Source organism: Cricetulus griseus, chromosome 7 (assembly GCF_003668045.3).
Source record: "Cricetulus griseus strain 17A/GY chromosome 7, alternate assembly CriGri-PICRH-1.0, whole genome shotgun sequence".
Classification (NCBI taxonomy): domain Eukaryota; kingdom Metazoa; phylum Chordata; class Mammalia; order Rodentia; family Cricetidae; genus Cricetulus; species Cricetulus griseus.
Genome location: NC_048600.1, coordinates 63,999,084 through 64,019,653, shown reverse-complemented (window position 1 = coordinate 64,019,653; position 20,570 = coordinate 63,999,084). Strand labels below are relative to the sequence as shown.

Here is a 20,570-nt window from a genome sequence, read left to right as displayed (position 1 = left end):
TTGTGCCTGGAAACCATGTCCATCCTCTCTAGAGGGATCACTGCATCTAATTCTCAAACCCATTCCTCTGGAAAGTTAAGATCTGAGTCTGCATGCTGCACAATGCCTCTAAACACTACACTAGAGTGGATTTCATGAGGTCACTACACTAGAGTGGATTTCATGAGGTCACTACACTAGAGTGGATTTCATGAGGTCACTACACTAGAGTGGATTTCATGAGGTCACCACTTCCAGTTTCCAGACTAGAAAGGAGATGAAAGTACAAGGTCTGGTGAAGGGTATATTCTAGTGATTAAAGGTCCAAGGATAGTATGTGTTTCAGATTATGAGTTTTATTACACATACTTTATTATTCCCTTTCCCTCATTTATGCTGAGTTTGTGCCTCTCCCTAGTACCCTCCACAGAGCCCCCTTCACATCTTTGTTCCTGAGGGTATAAATCAGAGGGTTGAGCATGGGGGTGACAATAGTATAAAAAAGGGCAAGAAACTTCCCCTCCCTCTCAGAATACCTGTGGACAGGTTGGAGGTATGTGGAGATGGCTGAGCCATAAAACAGGACAACCACAATGAGGTGAGAGGCACAGGTCCCAAAAGCCTTTCTGCGCCCAGCCGTTGACTTGATGTTCAGCACTGCCTTGGCAATGTGGGCATAGGAGCCTAGGATTAGAACTAAAGGACAGACTAAGATAATGACCCGTGCCACAAACAAATTGGCCTCTGTTCCTCCCGTGTCCTCACAGGCCAACTTGAGGAGAACAGGCAGCTCGCAAAAGAAGTGGTTCAGCTGGTGTCCACAGAGAGGCATGGCCATCACGAGGCTTGTCTGGATCAGAGAGTTGATGAGTCCTCCAACCCAGGAGAATACAACCAATGCCCTGCAGAGAAGGGGGTGCATAATGGTTGTGTAGTGGAGTGGGCGACACACGGCGGCATAGCGGTCTATAGCCATTGCCACCAAAAGTACACACTCAGTTCCCCCCAGGGAGAGCACTATGCAGAGTTGGGCCACACACCTTCCAAAGCTGATGGTCTTGTCGAGGCTGGAGAGGTTGACCAGAAGCTGGGGTACAGTGCTGGCTGTGTAGCAGAGGTCCAGGAAGGAGAGGTGGCAGAGAAAGTAGTACATGGGTGTGTGTAGGCGAAGGTCCAGTTGTGATAGAATGATGATCACAGTGTTGCCAAAGAGAGTCAGAGAGTAGAAAATAGAAATGAAGGCAAAAAAGACAGGTTCTAGGTGAGGCCAGTCTGAGAAGCCCAGCAAAATGAATCCCTCCTCTGAACTGGTGTTCCAACTTTCCATAGTCTCCCACCTGCACAAATAGAAGACAGTTCAATGCTTCCTGTAGAGAACATGAGTTAATTATTCCTAAATGCACCAAAATCACATATTTGGAGTTGTTACTCTGTTCAGTTCTATTTAGTCTTCCATTACCTGCTCTAAATGCTCCCATTCATGTAAGTCTCTTCTCTTTCATTTTCATAGTCTTTTTTTTCTTTAATTGTTGTTACACCTCTCACTGTCATCATTGTCATTGTGTGTGTGTGTGTGTGTGTGTGTGTGTGTGTGTGTGTGTGTGTGTGTTCAGCTCTTCTTTATCATATAGATCACTGGATTGATAGTGGTGTGGTCTCAGCTTGTACCTAATTCTTGTTGCTTGTTTGTTCTATGACTTTTGCTAAGATACCCAATCCTCTGGTCATCTCCCTGGATATGATGCTTCCTTTTCTGAAAGTAGAGATGATGTATTGTCATCCTTGTGGTATTGACATCAGGATCCAAAAGCAGTAATGTGGAACCTGTACTAAAAGCCCAACGTGTGTGGTGTGTGGTAGAGTTCTGTGTTATTCTGGGTTCTCCTTTTTCTAGTCTCTGAGACAGACTGTTCCAGCAGATTGAGACAACAAACTACCCTGTCTGAGTTTGCACCTCTGACCTCTGGGTCCTTACTTTCCATCTCTTGCTTGATAAATGTGGTCAGTGATTGAATTATTGGAGCCTTGACCTGCTTCTATCTGTCACAAAGAACTAAGCACCATAGGAATGTTTCCTGGGAAGAAACATGACCACAAATATATTCTTTCTGATGAATTACAATCATTGCTTGCTATTGCAATTAATTTATTTTTCATATTTTGGCACAAGAGTTCTTTCGAATCTTTGCTCCCATCTATGATCTGACATCCTTCGAAACAAAAAAACAGTGTGAAAATAAATATCAATGTTTTCTTTTATGTCATAAGAGGTGATAAGTTAATAGTTGTCTTTTCATGACACATGGACCTTAAATACATTTTCTTGAGTGAAACGTTGAATATTCTATATTCTGAGAATTATTTTAGCTTTGTAAAAACATTTATGCATGTGAATGTTTCCTGCGTGTATGTCTGTGCACCATGTGCATACCTGGTGATGGTAGAGGCCGGAAGGAGGTGTCAGGTTCCCTGGAACTGGAGATATTCTTGGTTGTGAGCTGCCATGTGGGTGCTGGGAACTGAATGTGGGTCCTCTGCAAGAGTGACAATACTGCTGAACCATCTTCCCTGCCCAACCATTTGTTTTTTAAAAAGAATCCTGAAGATTAACTATGAGCACATTTGGATAAGCTAAGGGAACATGGCAAGCATTGAGATATTGCTTCTCATTTGGTGGACACTGCAGAGCTCCCGTTGAGGGCCCTACCCTGGGGAGTGGTGGGTGGATGGGGTGGGGGGACGTTGGGGTTGGGGAGGAGGAATGGGGGTGAGGGGAGGGAGAGGGAGAAGGGACTTACATGTGAAACAAGCTTGTTCCCTAACTTGAATTAATAAAAAGATATTGCTTCTCTTTAGAGATCGTTGTACTAAAAACTAAGCAAAATTACAAGGTTTTAGTTGTTTGGTGTAGGGAATCTTTGATTTTGTTGGTTAAGGCTGTTCTTAAGTATTTTGTTTATTGTTATCATCAATCGAATACTTTTTTTTCTTGTGGTTGTCTTTGGAAACATAATTTATTTTTCTGTGATGTTTGCATCTAACAATTTAGATGAAATCTTTTATTATTTCTGTCAGTTTTACAAATTGCTTTGAACTTCTTGCATGCTCTATTTAGATGGTCATGTCATTTGCAAGCAGTTGTTTTTTACTCCATCCTGTTTAAATTTGCTGTCTTTTATTTCTCTTTCTTGGATCTACCCATGCAGAGAGATCAAAATAGACCTATCTGTCACCTCATACACAAATAGCAACTGAAAGTAGGTTATAGTTTTATTTATAATACCCCAAAGTGTAAAGTGAGTGGAAGAAACTATGGGCTTCAACCTGAAGCTGATTTTGGCAAAGATTTGTTTTAAACCTCTGCTTCCAAACATACTTGAAGTAGAGAGAGTGAAACTCAGTTTAACCTGCAGGCTGTGGGTGGTTTCAATGTCTCCATGTAGATTCTGCTGCTACAGGAAGGGTCCTGCTAGAAGACACTGGGCATGGGAAAGATTGTGCATGTGAGAAGCAGAGGCTACATGGGAAACCTCTGGATACTGTTCCTATGAGTTAAACTGCTCACAATCACATCTATTAAATAATTCTAAGAATAATAAACATTTGGGAAAAAGAAGAAATAAATATATTCTATGACAAATAAAATCTTAGATAATTTGTTTCTAGGAAACTTGCCTTGGAAGAAATGATGAAGATGCTCTCAGAGAAGAGTGGTGTGATGTAAGGGACCAGCTTGGACCTAAATAAGAGGGGAAGGCCATTATAAAAGGCAATTTTTTTTCTTAGCTTGATTGATATAACAAAAAAATCATGGCAAGTATATATCCTAAGAGCATGATGAGTGATAATGATACAAAATGAAAAGTTTGGTAGTGTAAATACTTTAAAGATATTTATTTTATATTTATCATATTATCTTATTTATTATATACTTATGATTATTTGTGTTTGTATCTGTGTGTCTCTGTGCACACGGATGTCCACAAAGACCAGAACAGAGTGTTGGATCCCATGAAACTGAGCTGTAGGTGATTGTGAGCTGGGCACTGAACTCCTGTCCTTTGGAAGAACACCAAGCATTCTTATTTTTTATTTTTCTCATTTTTATTTTTTCTTCTCTCATACAATATATACCAATGGTAGTTTTCCCTCTATCCACTCCTCCCAGTTTCTCTACCACTCACCACCCCCCTTCTTCCCTAGATCCACTCCTTCTCCATATCCCTTCAGAAAAGAGCAGGCCTCCCAGTGATATCAACTGATCATGGCATAACAAGATGCAATAAGACTTGGTACAAACCCTCATATCAAAACCAGGTGAGGCAACCCAGTAGAAGGAAGAGGGTCCCAAGGCTTAACCATTGAGCTTTTCTCTCCAGCCCCATGGTGTAAGATACATATAGGTCCTCTTAGAAGAATATAGTTACATACAGGGAGAGGACCAATCATAAATGCATATAGCCAACTATAGAGTAATGTCTTAAGTGATAATTTTAAAAGTACCAAGATTAAAAAACTGTTTTACTAACAAATGAGAGAAAACCCAACACCTGTATAGTGATTGTTGATGAAACAGAACTACAATAGCATAAAATTTGTGTTTTAAAGTTTGATGCTTTCTTCCCCCCCCCATTTTCTCTTCCTTCCTTCCTAAGACAGGGTCTTGCTGTACAACCAGCCTTCAACTCCAGGTCCTCCTACCTTAGCCTCCCTTGTGCTGGCCTTGTGGGGTCATATCACCATGTCAACATAAAGACTGATGTTGAGATTGCGATTATAGGAAAGTGTGCAAAGCAAACAAAAAGTAAACTTTTTATTGAGAGAGCTTTGTCTTATGTTTACCATGAATATTTTTTGCTGGACTGATTTTTGCCTTGCTTTGTCAAGCTTACTGAGAGAAGATCATCGATGAAGCTGTCAATGCAGAATTAATTATTTCAAAAAATATTCTTGATGCTCTTATGAAAAACATAATAAAGTATGGGTTATAGACACAAAGTATATCAAGGTATCGAAGCTGTTTTAATTTAGATAGTCTCTATGGACAAGTGAAAGACCTTGTAGGTTCATGGATAGATCCTTACAGATGAGTTCAATCATGGTTTTTATTATAGACTTTGAAAGTTTACTTCTGTAAGTTATTAACTACTTATATGTAAAACCAAAAAATAATTGGACAGGTTTTTGATTGACATTAAAGGTTCTCAACATACTCCTGTTGATAGCACAACAATGTAAGCCCTGAAATCTGAAGGCTGAGGCAGATACTTAGGGGGGCACAAAGCCTTGAAGTAGACTCAGTCTACTTGCTTACTGGGACAAAGGCATTGCCCTGCATCTCAATGATCTAGTGTTTTATTCAGGAATACGGTGTGCAAAGGCACAGCCCCAAACTATACAGCCTCAAGGCCAGGGTGTTTTCTATCTGTGTCCCATCACGGTGACACTTTTCTTCTGCCTAACCAGATCATTGACCCCTGTGTTCCTGCTTGTAAGTCCCTTGCTTGGCGGATGAGTGTTGGTGTCTACACCCTCACGCTCTACCAACAATTGGCTCATCAACAGAATCACAACATCCACAACCAGCTGAAATAACACATTAAACCTCACCCAAATATCGAGGCCAGTGAATCCCCCGTATTTAGCACAGCTCTTCCACTCTTGCTCTGCACCTGTGTCTGTCACTCAGAGGTCAGTTGCTTCAGCTGTGATTCCTTGCTAACTCCTCACTGATATATTCCTCTGCTCTTCCTTGTGGTAATAGCTAAGGTCTCACTCATTCCCATATTTGGTAATCATAGAAGGTCTCCATGGGAAACATTTTCATTAGTGTGTGTGTGTGTGTGTGTGTGTGTGTGTGTGTGAGAGAGAGAGAGAGAGAGAGAGAGAGAGAGAGAGAGAGGAGAGAGAGAGAGAGAGAGATGGAGGGAGAGGAAGGGAGGAAGTACATGGCAGGCTTGTGGAGGTCAGAGGGTACCTTGGGTGTCAGTCCTCACTTTCTACCTTGTTTGAGACAGGGTCTCTTATTCACGGCTGTATGTGACAGACTCGCTGGCCCGTGAGTTTCCTAGGATTCTCCTCAATCCACTTCCTGCCTCACTGTAGCAGCACTGTGATTACAGATGTGTGGACTATCACATCCATTTTTTTTTTTTACATGGGTTGGGGGATCGAAACTCAGTTCTTTATGAAACAAAGCATTACTTTACCCACGGAGCCTTCTCATCAGCCTCAACATTTCCACTTTGAAAGAGCAATTACAGTTCATTCTCATGTGAACACTAAGTCTATGGTATGTAATACACGTAATTCCTAGACCTATATCTTGTATTCTAGTTGGGCTTTGACCATGGTCACACTAGGTCAGGGTTTGGGCAGCACCAAGTTCAGTGCATGTGGGTGAGAGGCAGGGAGGCCCCACAAGGGGCACACAGATGAACACAGACCTCCCTCCCACTGACTGTCCTCTGAGCACTGAGGAAAGTTAAGTACACCATGGGGCTTCACTGAGCTCTGTGTTCCTTTACTGACAGTAGCTGCTTGGAAACATCCACTTCCTACCTTCATGGTGAAATCTAGTAAAGGCATGGAATCATGTTAGATTGACATACTGGCTTTCCAGAGGCCCACATTTTCTTTCCAGCTGTTACCAGATATTCAGAATTTAGAAAGCTAAGAGAAGCACAGGACTCCATAGTCTTCTCTGGTCACAAAATACTGAATATGTCACAGATTCAACATGCTGGCTAAGCACACAGATTCAGAGGGCAATAGAATTGATGAGACCTCTTTAAACATCCCAATGAGGCTTTAGATTGGAAAAGAGATTACACAGAAATATGCTGGTTTGAGTCTGAGTTCAAAGACCTGCCTTAGGTTAAAGATAAGGACCTTGCTTTAGTTCCCTAAAGCCAACTCTTAGCCAGGGTGTCAGATTTATAGGAAGGATGCTTGTGATTGGCCCAGAAGAAAAACTGAAAAAAGAGATGAAGGGTTCCAAAACTAGACTGCCTGGAAAGAGCCATGCTCCTGACACTTGGATCATCACACTCATTCAGAGGTGACCTTCAGCATCTGTAAAAGGACAGCTGTGTTAGGCGAAGGGCTGTGTTAGCTGGTTTGTGACCTCTCACCCTGCCAAATCTTTGCTTCCCTAATGCTAATATGTTAAAAATGAATTCCTCCACCTAATTTCCTTGGTGCATGGCATTTTGAGATTTCCATGTTTGGTTTTATTGTAAAAATCAGCTTTTGCCTGCTCATCTGTGTGCATGTGTGTCTCTGAGTCTATATCTGACTTTTATAAATGATAGACTTCTGATCAGTAAGCATGCAGAGACTAATTTCTCACATCGTGTAGGACTAAATCCTTCAGTTGAGAGCGTTATTCTGATGATCCTGTCGGGTTCTAATGGAGCCACATTCAAGGCACACAATTAAATTTTCTCTAGGAACAGAAGAGGAGGGTCTTTGTTCAGCCAGGTGTTGTTAAATTTGAATCTAGTTTCAGCTGCGTCCATCAGGTCCTTACATATGGTTCCCCTATGAGTGCTCGGACATTAACGCTACTATAAGACCAGACAGGCACCAAAGCATCTTCCTACCAATTCTCTGGACCACTTGCTCTTGTACAGACTCACTCATGATCTGGCCCCAGTGTCTTTTGTACTGGAAACCACATTACATTGCACCTCATTCCTTCAGTTTTTAAGGCTATCTGAAAGTCTTTTCTATCAAATATACTACAAGAGCACATGCCAAAATTTCAGTACAAGTCCCCCAAACCAGAGATAGATCAGAGTCTGCGTAGCTGACATTCAGAGTGAATTCATAAATGTCTCTGAACACAGACCATGGTCTCCATCTGTGATGAGTTCCCTCTGTGTGTACCCCCGTACCGAGAAGTTCTTAGTTTATTATGATAGTTCTGACCATGACTCTGCTCTTTTCCCACCAACTCTGACACCAGCTATTTACTGTGCATATAAGAACTTTGATTTCAAGTCTATCTTTGTTGTGTATACTAAAAATTATTTCCCTTATTTTAGCAGTTGAAGAGTAAAAGATTCAAGTGAGATTTTTTTGACATGCTGCATGAGGAGTATGTACAGGGTGTATTTGTGATAGAAGATAAAAGAAAACTTGTTTGGGTAAATTATTTTTGCATGAATTTAACATTTCTTTGCTCTAAGAGTCCCAGTGTAATGGAGTCCACTGCTGGTTTCCCAGTACAAACTGGGAAACTGTTTTTGATGCATTTTTCTCTCCCATGAACCTAACCATCTTAAGCATTCAGCACATACCTGGAGTTCAGGGTTGGAAAACTCCCACTTTTGCTTTCCTCAAATATATTGGGTTTGAAGGACAAGTGAGATCCACTGGAGGCTTGAGGAAATGTGTGATGTCTGAAGGACACTTTGTGCCTTGGTCATAATTTTACCTGTGGTGGGAAAGACTCAGGTCAGAGCTCAAGTCCTTGAGAAGTCAACATAGCACGTACAGCAGAGGATGCTAAGCAGTCTAACCCAGGAGGTAGGAGCATCCCCTCAATAACCTCCCTGCATTCTCACACCAACCAATTGAGGCCAGGAAGCAGCTGGCTTATTATCAACTCTCCTCTTGGCCCTAACTAAGGCTGTACACACCAGTTATTCCCTGAGGACATTTAGAAGCATTCTTTTTTTTTTCAAGTCCTATTACTGTAGGGTTGAACCCAGGATCTTGCCCAGGCTAGGCAAGTACTCTACCACAGAGTTATATCTCCAGTCCCACAGATGCATTCTTTAGAAGCAGTGGAGAGTGAGTTGCTTACAAAGCACAGCCTTGGAGACATAAGGCCCCACTGTGGCAATTATAATGAACTTAGCTGGCTCTCCAAGATGTGCCCTGTAGCTCTCAGTGCTCTCTATTCACCTAGTTCTGTCAAACCTAAGTGACCTATTGTGAATTCTCAGGACAACTTCTTACTCATGTGATTCTGCATTCCGAGGTTCCTTCTGCTTCCCCACTTTGACCCCAGTCCTATCAGCATTTTGCTAGACGGACTAAATCCACATCTCACTTGAAGCCAGTCATGTTCACCATGCCACAGCTATCTCTCTTCTCTGGAGTCATCATATGATACTTATATATTTCCAGAGAGTTGTTCCATAGATCTAACTGCAATTTGTTTCCCTTATGTAAAGTATGATGTTTTTGTTTTTTTTCTGTTATAATATTTAATGGGTTAATGCATATTATTTTATGCTCTATCTCTAATACCATTGTTCATGGTTTAATGGCACATGGTGTGTAAGGTTCCTGGTGTATGGTAGATATTCATATTCATTGAGTGGTTCTTCATAACACTAAAATTTGTTCAGTACAGACATATTATCTTGGACTAATAAAGTCTCAAAACACACTCTACTTGAAATAATTTCAATCAATGTGGGAAGCACAAGTCTCTTCCTTCACACAAGAAGCATAACCCCATCAAGAGAAATATTGTAAACACTGCAAACACTATTATCTTCACACACAAGTAGCTCAAAGGGCACAGATTATCATATACAGGTGGAAGAATGTTATTTGGACTTGATCAATGAATGGACAATAACAGCTAAAACTGCATAGTGCTATACCAGGCATTCTTCCAGAAACTCTGCATTTACCAACCCAGGCAATGTTCATAATAACTTTGAGTATTAGTTCCTGTTATCATGCCCACTTCATAGAAGACACTTCTGGGGTACAGATTACCCAGTGTCAATTACACAGCTACCCAGTACCATCCTTTCCTCTAAACCTTGGTGTGCTGCATAGATTTATCTTGACACAAGCCAGAGTTATCTGAGAGGAGAGAACCTCAGTTGAGAAAATGTCTCTTTATGATTGGGCTATGGGCATGCCTGAAGAGCATTTTCTTAATCAGTGAATGACGGGGGAGGTCCAACACACAATGAGCTGGTGGTTCTGGGTTTTATAAGAAAGAAGGCTGAGAAAACCATGATGAGCAAACAAGGAAGAAGCATCCCTCCGTAGCCTCTGCATCAGCTCCTGCCTCCTGATCCCCACCCAGTTTGAGTTGCCATTGTTTCCATCAGTGGATTGTGGCTTGAGATATGTAAGCCAAACAAACCCTTTTCTCCTCAACTTGCTTTTGGTCATGGTGTTTCATCACTGTGATAGAAATCCTAAGTAAGATACCAGATGTGAATAAACAAATTTCATACCCAGGAATACTTTGCTATAGTTCTGGAGAAAAAAAAGTGAAATGGTTGGAAACTCTATGAATGCATACTTGGCTACACAGTTGTTTTGGTCAGCCGTTTCATTACTGTGACAAAACACCTTCAGAATGATGTAAGTGGGGAAGGATTTATCTTGGCTCACTGTTCCAGACCATCATGGTGGCTATCTGTGGTGGTTTGAATAAGAACGGCCCCCATAGACTCACATATTGAAATGTGTAGTTATCAGGGAATAGCACTACTTGAGAAGGATTAGGACATGTGGCCTTGTTGGAGTAGGTGTGGCCTTGTTGAAGGAAATATGTCACTGGGGGCGGGCTTCAAGGTTTCAAAAGCCTAAGCCAGGCCCAGCATCTTGCTCTTCCTGTTTGTGGATCTAGATGTAGAGCTCCCAGCTATTTCTCCAGCATCCTGTCTGCCTGTGTGCTGCTATGCCCCTTTCTATGCCGATAATAAACTAAATCTCTGAAACTGTAAGGGAGGCCCCAATTAAATGCATGCTTTTATAAGAGTTGCCTTGGTCATGGTGTTTTTTTTATTTTCAGCAATAGAACGGTGACTAAAACAGTATAGTAGACCAGAACCACTCAAATCATGGCAGCCATAAAACAGTGAGGGGATACCTGTGCTTGTTGGCTCCCATCTTTTCTCCTCCTGTATTCCATCTGTAGGGCTGATGTTGTCTACATTCAGGATGAATCATCCCCATTTAATTAATCTCTGGAAATATGTGAGTAGATACAGCCAGGGGGGTGCTATATTAGTCTCCTAAATGTCTTTCAGTCCAATTGGATTGACATTCAAACATTAAAAAAATGTGTGGACATCTTGATAACAAGATATTGAGAAACCAAACTGAAACTAAGCTGAAAGCCTCCTTCCTGGCACTAGCATTCATAATGCTGAAAGGTGCTAGGTTTGCTGCTGGGAGAGAAAAGGTATTAGTAGTCTAACCTAGCTTTGACTCTACCAACTACAATGGCAGCCACCCTGCTAGGAATATGGACCCAGTGGTGCAATAGTGGCACAACTGTATGGGTGTAACCAAAAACACTTCAAGGTCTGCTCCTCAGGAGGGATCTTAGGACTAATATTATACACCCAATTAAAAAAAAAAGCATGGGTGAGGAGATTATAAGTCATAGATGAGGAAGTTATGGGTGCATGGTTAAATTAACAAGGAATCAAACTGCTTTCTAAACATTTTTGCTTATAAACATAAACAAAGGCTAACCTTAGTGTCTCCTTACAAAAAATGATGGTGAATTCAGAAACTTTTGCCTGCTAAAGGTGCTGAGAAAACAGAACAGTTGAGCACTAAATCCTGACTGAACAGACATTGCTACTTCTCCAACTAAGGCTCAAGGAATATGATGGAAGAAGGGTCAGAAAGAATACATGAGCCAAAAGATACAGATAAATGCTGTGGAATTATCCGCTGAGCATGCCACAGCCATTGTGATCTTAATTTCCCAGCAGCTGTAATTGCCTGAACTGAGCCTGTGCAAGACTGGACCCTCATCAACTCTAGTCATGGGTGGGGAGAGTCTCAGGGCCCTATCTCTCCCTATTGATAAATTCTATAACCACTGGTGAACCCACCAGGCTCTATTGGATAATTCCGAACACATAGGCATACGGAGGACTCTGGCTAAACCCAGAAGGCTACAAAAACAACAGGAAGAACTGCTTTAATTTGCAGTCCCTGTCCATTGCTGTGATAAAACACTGACCAAAATAACTTGGTAAGTAAAGGGTTTATTTCACGTTATAGGTTACAGTTAAGCCAAAGCAGAAGTTCAAGGCTGGAGCTTGAAGGAGAAACCACAGCAGAATGCCGTTTACTGGCTTGCTTCCAGGCTCACTCTCTGCTACTTTTCTTATCTACCCAACCTCACATGCTCAGAGGTGGCACTGCCCACAGTGGGCTGGGCCTCCTACATCAATTAGCAATAAGAAAAATGACCTACAGACAGGATGCAGAAAATTTCTCTGTTGAGGTTTCCTCCTCCCAGGTGTGTAAAGTTGACAAGCAACATCACCAACATGTGTAGAGGATAAGCTGTCCTTAAATGCACAGACAAACACTAGGGAAACCAGGGAGGTTAAACATGTAGGCTTATATCTTCAAACAAAGGAGCTGTTTACCTGTTTTCCACCTGGAAAGCTGGGAATGGATGTAGTTTATAAACTGGTGATCTTTTGCTATCTGTGAGGCCAGGCTTCACCTGATTTCCCCAGACTACTGTGATTGTTATTATTTTATTCTCTATAATATATTTTTGTTCTTATATATATTTTGGTTGTTATTATGCTATTATCCCAGACTCTTCCTCCCTAGGTCTTGAGCATTGCTTCACAATCTATAAAACCCATCCTTATGGGAGATGTCCCTTGTGCTTTGCAACAGCTTAGGTAACTTCTATGTCATTTTAGGGCCAGGCCAATCCTGACTACCACAGGCATGTTTACCTCAGTTTTTTTCCCTAGACCTTTATCTTGAATATTGTTTCTGAGTCAACAAAACCCAGCTTTATGTTTTTTTTTTTGTTTTTTTTGTTTGTTTGTTTTTCGAGACAGGGTTTCTCTGTGGCTTTGGAGGCTGTGCTGGCACTTGCTCTGGAGACCAGGCTGGCCTCGAACTCACAGAGATCTGCCTGCCTTTGCCTCCTGAGTGCTAGGATTAAAGGTGTGCACCACCAACGCCCGGCAAAACCCAGCTTTATGGAAGAGGCCGCACGTACTTTGTATAGGGTTTCAATACAAGCTTGGTTGTACACACAGGATTGAGTTAATAGTCATCAGGAAACTTTTATTCCCAAATTGTGCTGTGTTTAAGTATGTCTGAGATAAACTGCCTAATGTCAGAATCTAGAAGTTTGAACCAGCACCACCTAACTATGTTGTTTTGGACCCCATTTTCTTCTTGGGACACTCTTCTGGCCCTGATGGTTGCAGGGGTGCTCACATTCATGAACATGGGAAAGGGACCTGAAAGGGGAGGTGATACAGTGGCAGGGGGAGATAAGAGAGAGTGTGGACTTGAGAGTAATCAGAATATATTACATGTATGAAATTGTCAAAGAATAAATTTCATTAATAAAAGTGTGAAAGATGCAGTTATCATTATACTGTGTATTGGCTTTGCATATAGAAAGGGTGTGGGAAGATTGTTGGACCTTTATTATGGTTATAGGCTTTGCAATGTAATCATCACTGATTTTAACAGCTTTCTTGAGATGTAATTCACATCCATGATGCACATGTTTATTATTTACATGTTAATGTTTCAGTATACTCACAAATTTGTGTATTTATCATTTTAGAACATTTTTTCTCACCTCATTTCATTTCATGCCCATTTGCAGTTACTGTCCTGACTGTCGCCATCAGGTAACCATTGATGTAATTTTGTCTCTTTGCACATTTCATAGTAAGGCACTCCACAGTGTGTGTGTGTGTGTGTGTGTGTGTGTGTGTGTGTGTGTGTGTGTGACCTTTTGGATCCAAGCTACTTTCTCTTTGCATAGCTCTGGGGGATTGTCCATGGTGCCATATTTCAGCACACCATTCTTTTATGTGACTGACAAGGTTCTCTCTCATGGATAGTCCCTATTTTCTCTATTCACTCACTGACTGATTGACATTTGCCTTGTCCCCACAGTTTGGTAGCTGTGAATAATGATGGCTTGAAACATTGGTAACTTTGGCATGTGAATATTGACTTCTGTAATTTCAAGCAAAAGCAAGGAAACTATTTTAGTGAAACTAAAGATGTTTAACACATACCCGAAAACCTGGGAAAACATAGGCATTTTATAAAAATGATATCAGTCCTCTATGGACTCCAAAAACTGACAAAAGAAAAGAAATCTGCTATTCAAATACCTCACACTGGCGTCCACCATAGAAGGTGTTTGTGTAGCCTGCCATTGCATTTCTTTTGCTGGAAATTTTGGTGAGCAAAAATGGGTAGGCTTGTTGTTAGGCCATAAACATGGGAGATTTGTATGTCTCTTAGGTCTTTTGGGATTTTATAAGCCCCTGCCTCCGGTCTGTGAGGATGACATGCAATAAGGGGCTGGTTGAGGGTAACAGCTGTGTGTGTTTTCTAGGGGTAGCTGCAGCTGATTTTACCTGATGTAGTTCAGGATCAGTGTTGCCAGGTACCTGGGCTCCTTTAAAAGATAAAACAATAGGTTTTCATGTCAATTGAAAACCTTGCCAGCACAAGACCTGCATGTGATTAAGTCAGTCCCCAGCCAAGAGGGGGAGGGCCTCATGAGCTCCCGCCCTTAGCAGAGAGGCTGCTGACAATTGAGAGCTGCTGGGGAGGGAGAGCTAGTTTCCTTTAGTTTGCTTTCTGCACAATGATTTCTGCTTGATTTTCTGCTTTATTGAGGTTTTAGGGCTCAAATGCAGGGCTTTGCTCATACTCAGCAAATTCTCTGCCACTGAAGCACATCCCTAGCCCTTCTGTTTGAATTGTTTTTGGTTCTCTAAGGTTTTCTTTTTTTTTTTTCAGGGTCCTGCGTTATTTCTGTACTGTCTGTAGTTGTTGATTCCTTTCCTTTAAACACCCATTTTAACTTTTCCACCCAAGTGTTTGCCCAGTCTATTGCTTGTTTTGTCAGATGAAGCCGTGTTTCCATGAAAGCCCTTGGTGCATATCCCTGGGCATCATCATTTATGAACGGAAGCACTAGGTGTTTATTCTAGCCTTTATAATCTGGCTTTATGCTCATCATTGAAGATTTTAAAGCAGGCTTCTTTGCATTTTCTCGGGCCCTTGGTTACTTTTGTGTTTTCAGCACTAGATGGCAGGCTAAGGCCAGGTTAGTCACATGCACACTCCTGGTGTGTGTCACTGTATCAGAAATGGAGGGTGATGCAAGCCTCGAGCCATCTGCAAACTTCAGCTGCTGTGTTGTTCAGCAAGTGTGAGTGAATCCTAAGAAGGTTGTTTTCATACCTCAATCCTCTCTGGGTCACAGTAAACACCTCACTTATTATAATCAGTGGTCTGTGGTGAGAAGCAAGCCATTCCCCTGGCTTTAGGTAGACTAACCATAGTAAGATCCTTAGGCTGTATGTAACACCTAAGACCACAAACACCACAAGGACTACACTGAACCTGGCCTACTGAGAACATGTGGGCCTTGATAAGATCAGTGTGCACACCGACATGAGCTGTATGCTGCTGATATAAACCCATGACCCAAGTCCACTGTAAGCAGCCGCAGGTGACAGTGGCCAGAACAGAAATGTGGAATTAGGGCAATACAGCTCCTCTTAACTTAATTTTAGCACTCTTTGTATGGACACTAACCTGGCTGTGACAAGCATTAGGATCATCCCAGAGTTAGCTTTCACCACCCAGCCTTGAGTCCCAAGGCAAAATCTTCTGATTACTGAGGCTATCCTACTTTAGAAAATGAAGCCTCAAACTCTAATGAGATGGGATAATGTGATGAAGGCAGTGTCTTGGCCACCTAGGCTGACTCTAAGCTGAGACCACTGAGGAATATGTTCAATATTATTTCCATAGTACTATAAAATAAAAAGTAATGTCATTAGCAAAAAAATGAGAAATTACAATTAAAATGATGCATTATATAACCACACTTATGAATAATATATTCCAATAGCAAACATCAAATACTTTTGCATTAGCCTAATGTTAGTTATTTTACTGGCTCTTGTTGCCTCTTCTACTTGGAGTCTGTGCCTCTCCCTAGTACCCTCCACAGAGCCCCCTTCACATCTTTGTTCCTGAGGGTATAAATTAGAGGGTTGAGCATGGGGGTGACTACTGTATAAAAAAGAGCAACAAACTTCCCCTCACCTTCAGAATACCTGTGGACAGGTTGGAGATATGTGGAGATGGCTGAGCCATAAAACAAGACAACCACAATGAGGTGAGAGGCACAGGTCCCAAAAGCCTTTCTGCGCCCAGCCGTTGACTTGATGTTCAGCACTGCCCTGGCAATGTGGGCATAGGAGCCTAGGATTAGAACTAAAGGACAGACTAAGATAATGACCCGCGCCACAAACAAATTGGCCTCTGTTCCTCCCGTGTCCTCACAGGCCAACTTGAGGAGAACAGGCAGCTCGCAAAAGAAGTGGTTCAGCTGGTGTCCACAGAGAGGCATGGCCATCACGAGGCTTGTCTGGATCAGAGAGTTGATGAGTCCTCCAACCCAGGAGAATACAACCAATGCCCTGCAGAGAAGGGGGTGCATAATGGTTGTGTAGTGGAGTGGGCGACACACGGCGGCATAGCGGTCTATAGCCATTGCCACCAAAAGTACACACTCAATTCCTCCCAGGGAGAGCATTATAAAGAGTTGGGCCACACACCTTCCAAAGCTGATGGTCCTGTCGAGGCCGGAGAGGTTGACCAGAAGCTGGGGTACAGTGCTGGCTGTGTAGCAGAGGTCCAGGAAGGAGAGGTGGCAGAGAAAGTAGTACATGGGTGTGTGTAGGCGAAGGTCCAGTTGTGATAGAATGATGATCACAGTGTTGCCAAAGAGAGTCAGAGAGTAGAAAATAGAAATGAAGGCAAAAAAGACAGGTTCTAGGTGAGGCCAGTCTGAGAAGCCCAGCAAAATGAATCCCTCCTCTGAACTGGTGTTCCAACTTTCCATAGTCTCCCACCTGCACAAATAGAACACAACCCAGCACTCCTATGAAGAACAAGAATTACTATTCCTTAGATGCCTTAAAAACCACATGCTTTATTGATATTTATATTCTTCTAATTTCTGTTGGGTCTTCCTATATAAACATGCTTATTAATTATCAGAGAATTTCATACATGGATAAAAATATTTTGATCATATTTATTTGCACTCCTACCCCTAACTCCTCTTAGAGTCACCCCTTCCTCCATCCTTTCCTATCTTCATATTCTCTCTCCTTCAAAAAAACTAATCCCTTCTGTTGAATTTGTGATGTCCATATGTACATAGGTATAGGGCTAACTACAGGAGTATGGTTGACTTAGAGGCCATAACCCCTCCCTGCTTTTTTTCCCCAAGACAAGGTTTCTCTATACAGCCCTAACTATTTTGGAACTCACTCTGTAGACCAGGTTGGCCTCTGTCTCCCAAGTGCTGGGATTAAAGGTGTGCACCACTATGACCTGGACTAAGGCCATACCCTTAGTGAAAACCAAATTTCCCTCCATAATGTCATCAGTTCTTAATTGCTCCTTCCTCATCTGGGGATGGTGCTGTGAACACTTCATCCCTCCTTGCTGTGATATTTCCAGTTGATCCTGTACAGCTCTTGTGTGGCTACCAAGTCTTTCTTAATTCAACTCTTCACTAGCATGCAGACTGGATTAACTGAGTTATGACCAGTTCTTGAACCCCATTCCTGCTGCCTGTTGGTTCTGTGACTCTTGGCAGGCCACTCAGTCCTCTGGAAATGATGTTTCTTTCCGTGAATGTATGATGTATTGCCATATTCATGGCATTAATATTAGGATCTAAAAGCAGTAATGTGGGACCTATTTCCAAAATCTAATGTGAATGATGCAGCATTAATATTTGGTGTTCTCAAGGCAACAGCAGGATATTCAAGAAGAGTCTCAGTGAAGTCTCAGCATAGACGGTGTAGTAGAAACCAGACGTCTCGAATCAGACCAATGACTCTTTGCAATGAACACTTGCAAGTAAAGATACATGGATAAATGAGTCTGCTGTGTGACTTACTATGTCACACCGCAGCTTCCACGACAAGATTTTTAATTTTTTCCTTCCCCCCCTTTTAACTTTTTTTCTTAAATTTTGCTTTTTTTTCTTTTGAGGGGAGAGGTGTTGCAGGGGCAGAGGGTGGATTTGAAGGGACGGGAAAATGAAGGGGATCAAGATGCATGATATAAGACACATTGAATAAATAATAAGTAAAAAAAATGGTGTTCTATTTTCTAGTTTTTCTTAGTCTCTGAGATAGAGTCAGTAGTTTGAGACAGAGGATGAATCAAACAAAGTTCATAGAAGTCTGACCATTTGGTTCTCTTTTGCTATATCAGATAATATTTTAAAATTATAATAACAAAAATGTATTCTGTGACTATAACTTGATAAACAATAATGATGCAAGTAATGTTAGTATAAGATATTCATATTACCCTTGCATAGACTATGGCAAATGAATATTTAATTTGCAAATGTATATTGTCAACTCTAAGGCAACGTCTTAAAATGGGATTTTAAAAACTAGCAAAACTGGAAGTTCATATATCAGGCAACAAGAGAAAACTGAGAGCTGTAAGTGATCATTGATAAATAATGAAAGTCAGATAGACATAACAAGTTATTCTTCTCACTGTCCTGAGTGCTTGGGAGGTACAGGCTGGAGTACCAGGAACTCAAGATTATCTTTGGCTGCATGGTGAATATAATTTTAGGATCTCTGGCTGCAGGGAGGAAGTTTCTGCGAACTGAATCTCCAACCTCTGTTCAAAAGCATATTTATTGATTGTATATGAAGATTGTTTGGGGTACAAGTTCCTCATACCAAAGCCCCTTTGATCTACACTGTATGCCCTCTGAAGGAAGTCATCACAGCCTGTAACCTTAGTCCTTACTGTTTGCAGTACCCAATAATTCAAGACCTCCAAGTGTGCTTGTGACCAAAGCCATGAAACACATGGAAAATCCCTTCAGGAAAACAACTCTATAAATCATAGAAAACAATCAATGTTCTCTACTCTGATTTCTTCAAGGTCTAGGTATTTTAAACAAATGCTAATACATTCTACTGTTACCCTAGATACAGTGAGAAACAACTGTTACATTCTACTGTTACCCTAGATGCAACAACTCTACTAGATTACCACTGCATTTGCTTAATGAGTCCTTGGCCTTATTTCTTCATCCATAGACTTTCCTTTGGATCTCTAGCCCCAATTTCCTTATTTATGGGGATCTTCCTATTTCTTGCTCCAGCATGCTTCATGCATCCATTTCTGGAAAAACACAAATCTATGAGTGACATTGGATGGATATGGTGGGTGCCCTGTCTTGCACAGAATTAGCTTCACTCTCTGTCTAGAACAACAGCTGGCACAGAAGATCACTGAAGGATGAACTTACTGAGCCTGCAGCATCACCTGTGGCATGTTGAACAGGTCCGTAGAGAGGCATGAAGCCTCAAAGCCAGTTCAGTATCACTTAGTGGGACAAAGATATTATCCTGCTCCCTGGAGATCTAGTCTTTTATTCAGGATTATGGTGTGCAAAGACACAGCCCCAAATTATGCAACCTCAAGGTCAAGGTGATTTCTTTGTCCCATCAGGTGACTCATTTTCCTGCCTAAATGAGACTTTGTCTTCTGTGTTCCTCCTTATGAGTCTGTGGCTTGAAAGGATGTGTTATGCTTTCTAGTTGTCAAGGCACTGGGGACACCGGGGTGGCATGCAGAACCCCAACATCAATGCTTATATGGAACTCTGAGACCAGAGACTTCCTGTGTTTGACAACACTGTTCATCTTGCAGTTCTTACACTGCCCTTGGGTCTGTTACTTAGGAACCAATTTCTCTGGCTAGCACTTCTTGCTTATTATTGCCTTATAGTGTAGATTCTTTTCTTCACTCTTCCTTATGGTCATAGCCTTATTGGTTAATCACGAAAAGAAAATTTCCCTGGGAATTATTTTCATTGTTGAAGAACAGTTATGTCTCCCCTTTCTCATGGATCATAACTAGGTCTCTAGTATGTCTCATGCATTATTTCTGCTCCTTCATCTCAGAACCCACATAAGCCTGATCACATCACACTGCTTCGGGAATTGTCAGTATGGAGTCCTGGTGGGAGCCCAATGCATGTGGTTGAAAGCTGTGTGTGTAGGATCATTAGCGTGGATATAGGTCAACTCCTTCCAAATGGTCAACTTCCAAACATTGAGGGAAATATTTATGATATGCACATTCACAGGGTTCTGCAGGCCTCAGGTGAAGGTAAACTACTGCTTGACTACATTAACTTCCTTTCCTGTTGATGAAACGGTCTCACTGAATATCCCCTGGCTGTCCTGGAACATGCCATGTAGACCAAGCTTGTCTCAAACTGCTTCATCTGCCTGCTTCTGGCTTTCCAATGCCGGAATTAAAGCCATGTGACACCCAGCCTGGCCCTGTTAATGAAACTTTTATCTTAGGAAAAGCATGATATGAGTCAAGGCTGGCATCCTGGCTCCTAATGACACACATTTTATTTTTAGCCATCATGCATTGGCAAATATAGAAAATTATGAAAAATAGACCAACCAGAGTCTGCATAGGTCAAAAGGAATACGGAATAACAAGTTCCTGACTGGGATCACACCATTGATTGTATGCATAGATTC

At 41.7% G+C, this 20,570-nt stretch overlaps 2 protein-coding genes across 2 annotated transcripts; both read right to left on the bottom strand.

Annotated features, from left to right (window-relative positions):
* Positions 1-370: 370 nt before the first annotated feature.
* LOC100764070 (olfactory receptor 2Y1) lies at positions 371-1,306 on the bottom strand. The gene has a single exon (XM_027426225.1). The coding sequence runs from the start codon at positions 1,304-1,306 to the stop codon at positions 371-373; it is 936 nt and encodes a 311-aa protein (XP_027282026.1).
* Positions 1,307-15,922: 14,616 nt separating this feature from the next.
* LOC100763786 (olfactory receptor 2Y1-like) lies at positions 15,923-16,858 on the bottom strand. The gene has a single exon (XM_027426226.1). It carries the CDS (start codon positions 16,856-16,858, stop codon positions 15,923-15,925), a length of 936 nt encoding a protein of 311 aa, XP_027282027.1.
* Between the last annotated feature and the right edge of the window lie 3,712 nt (positions 16,859-20,570).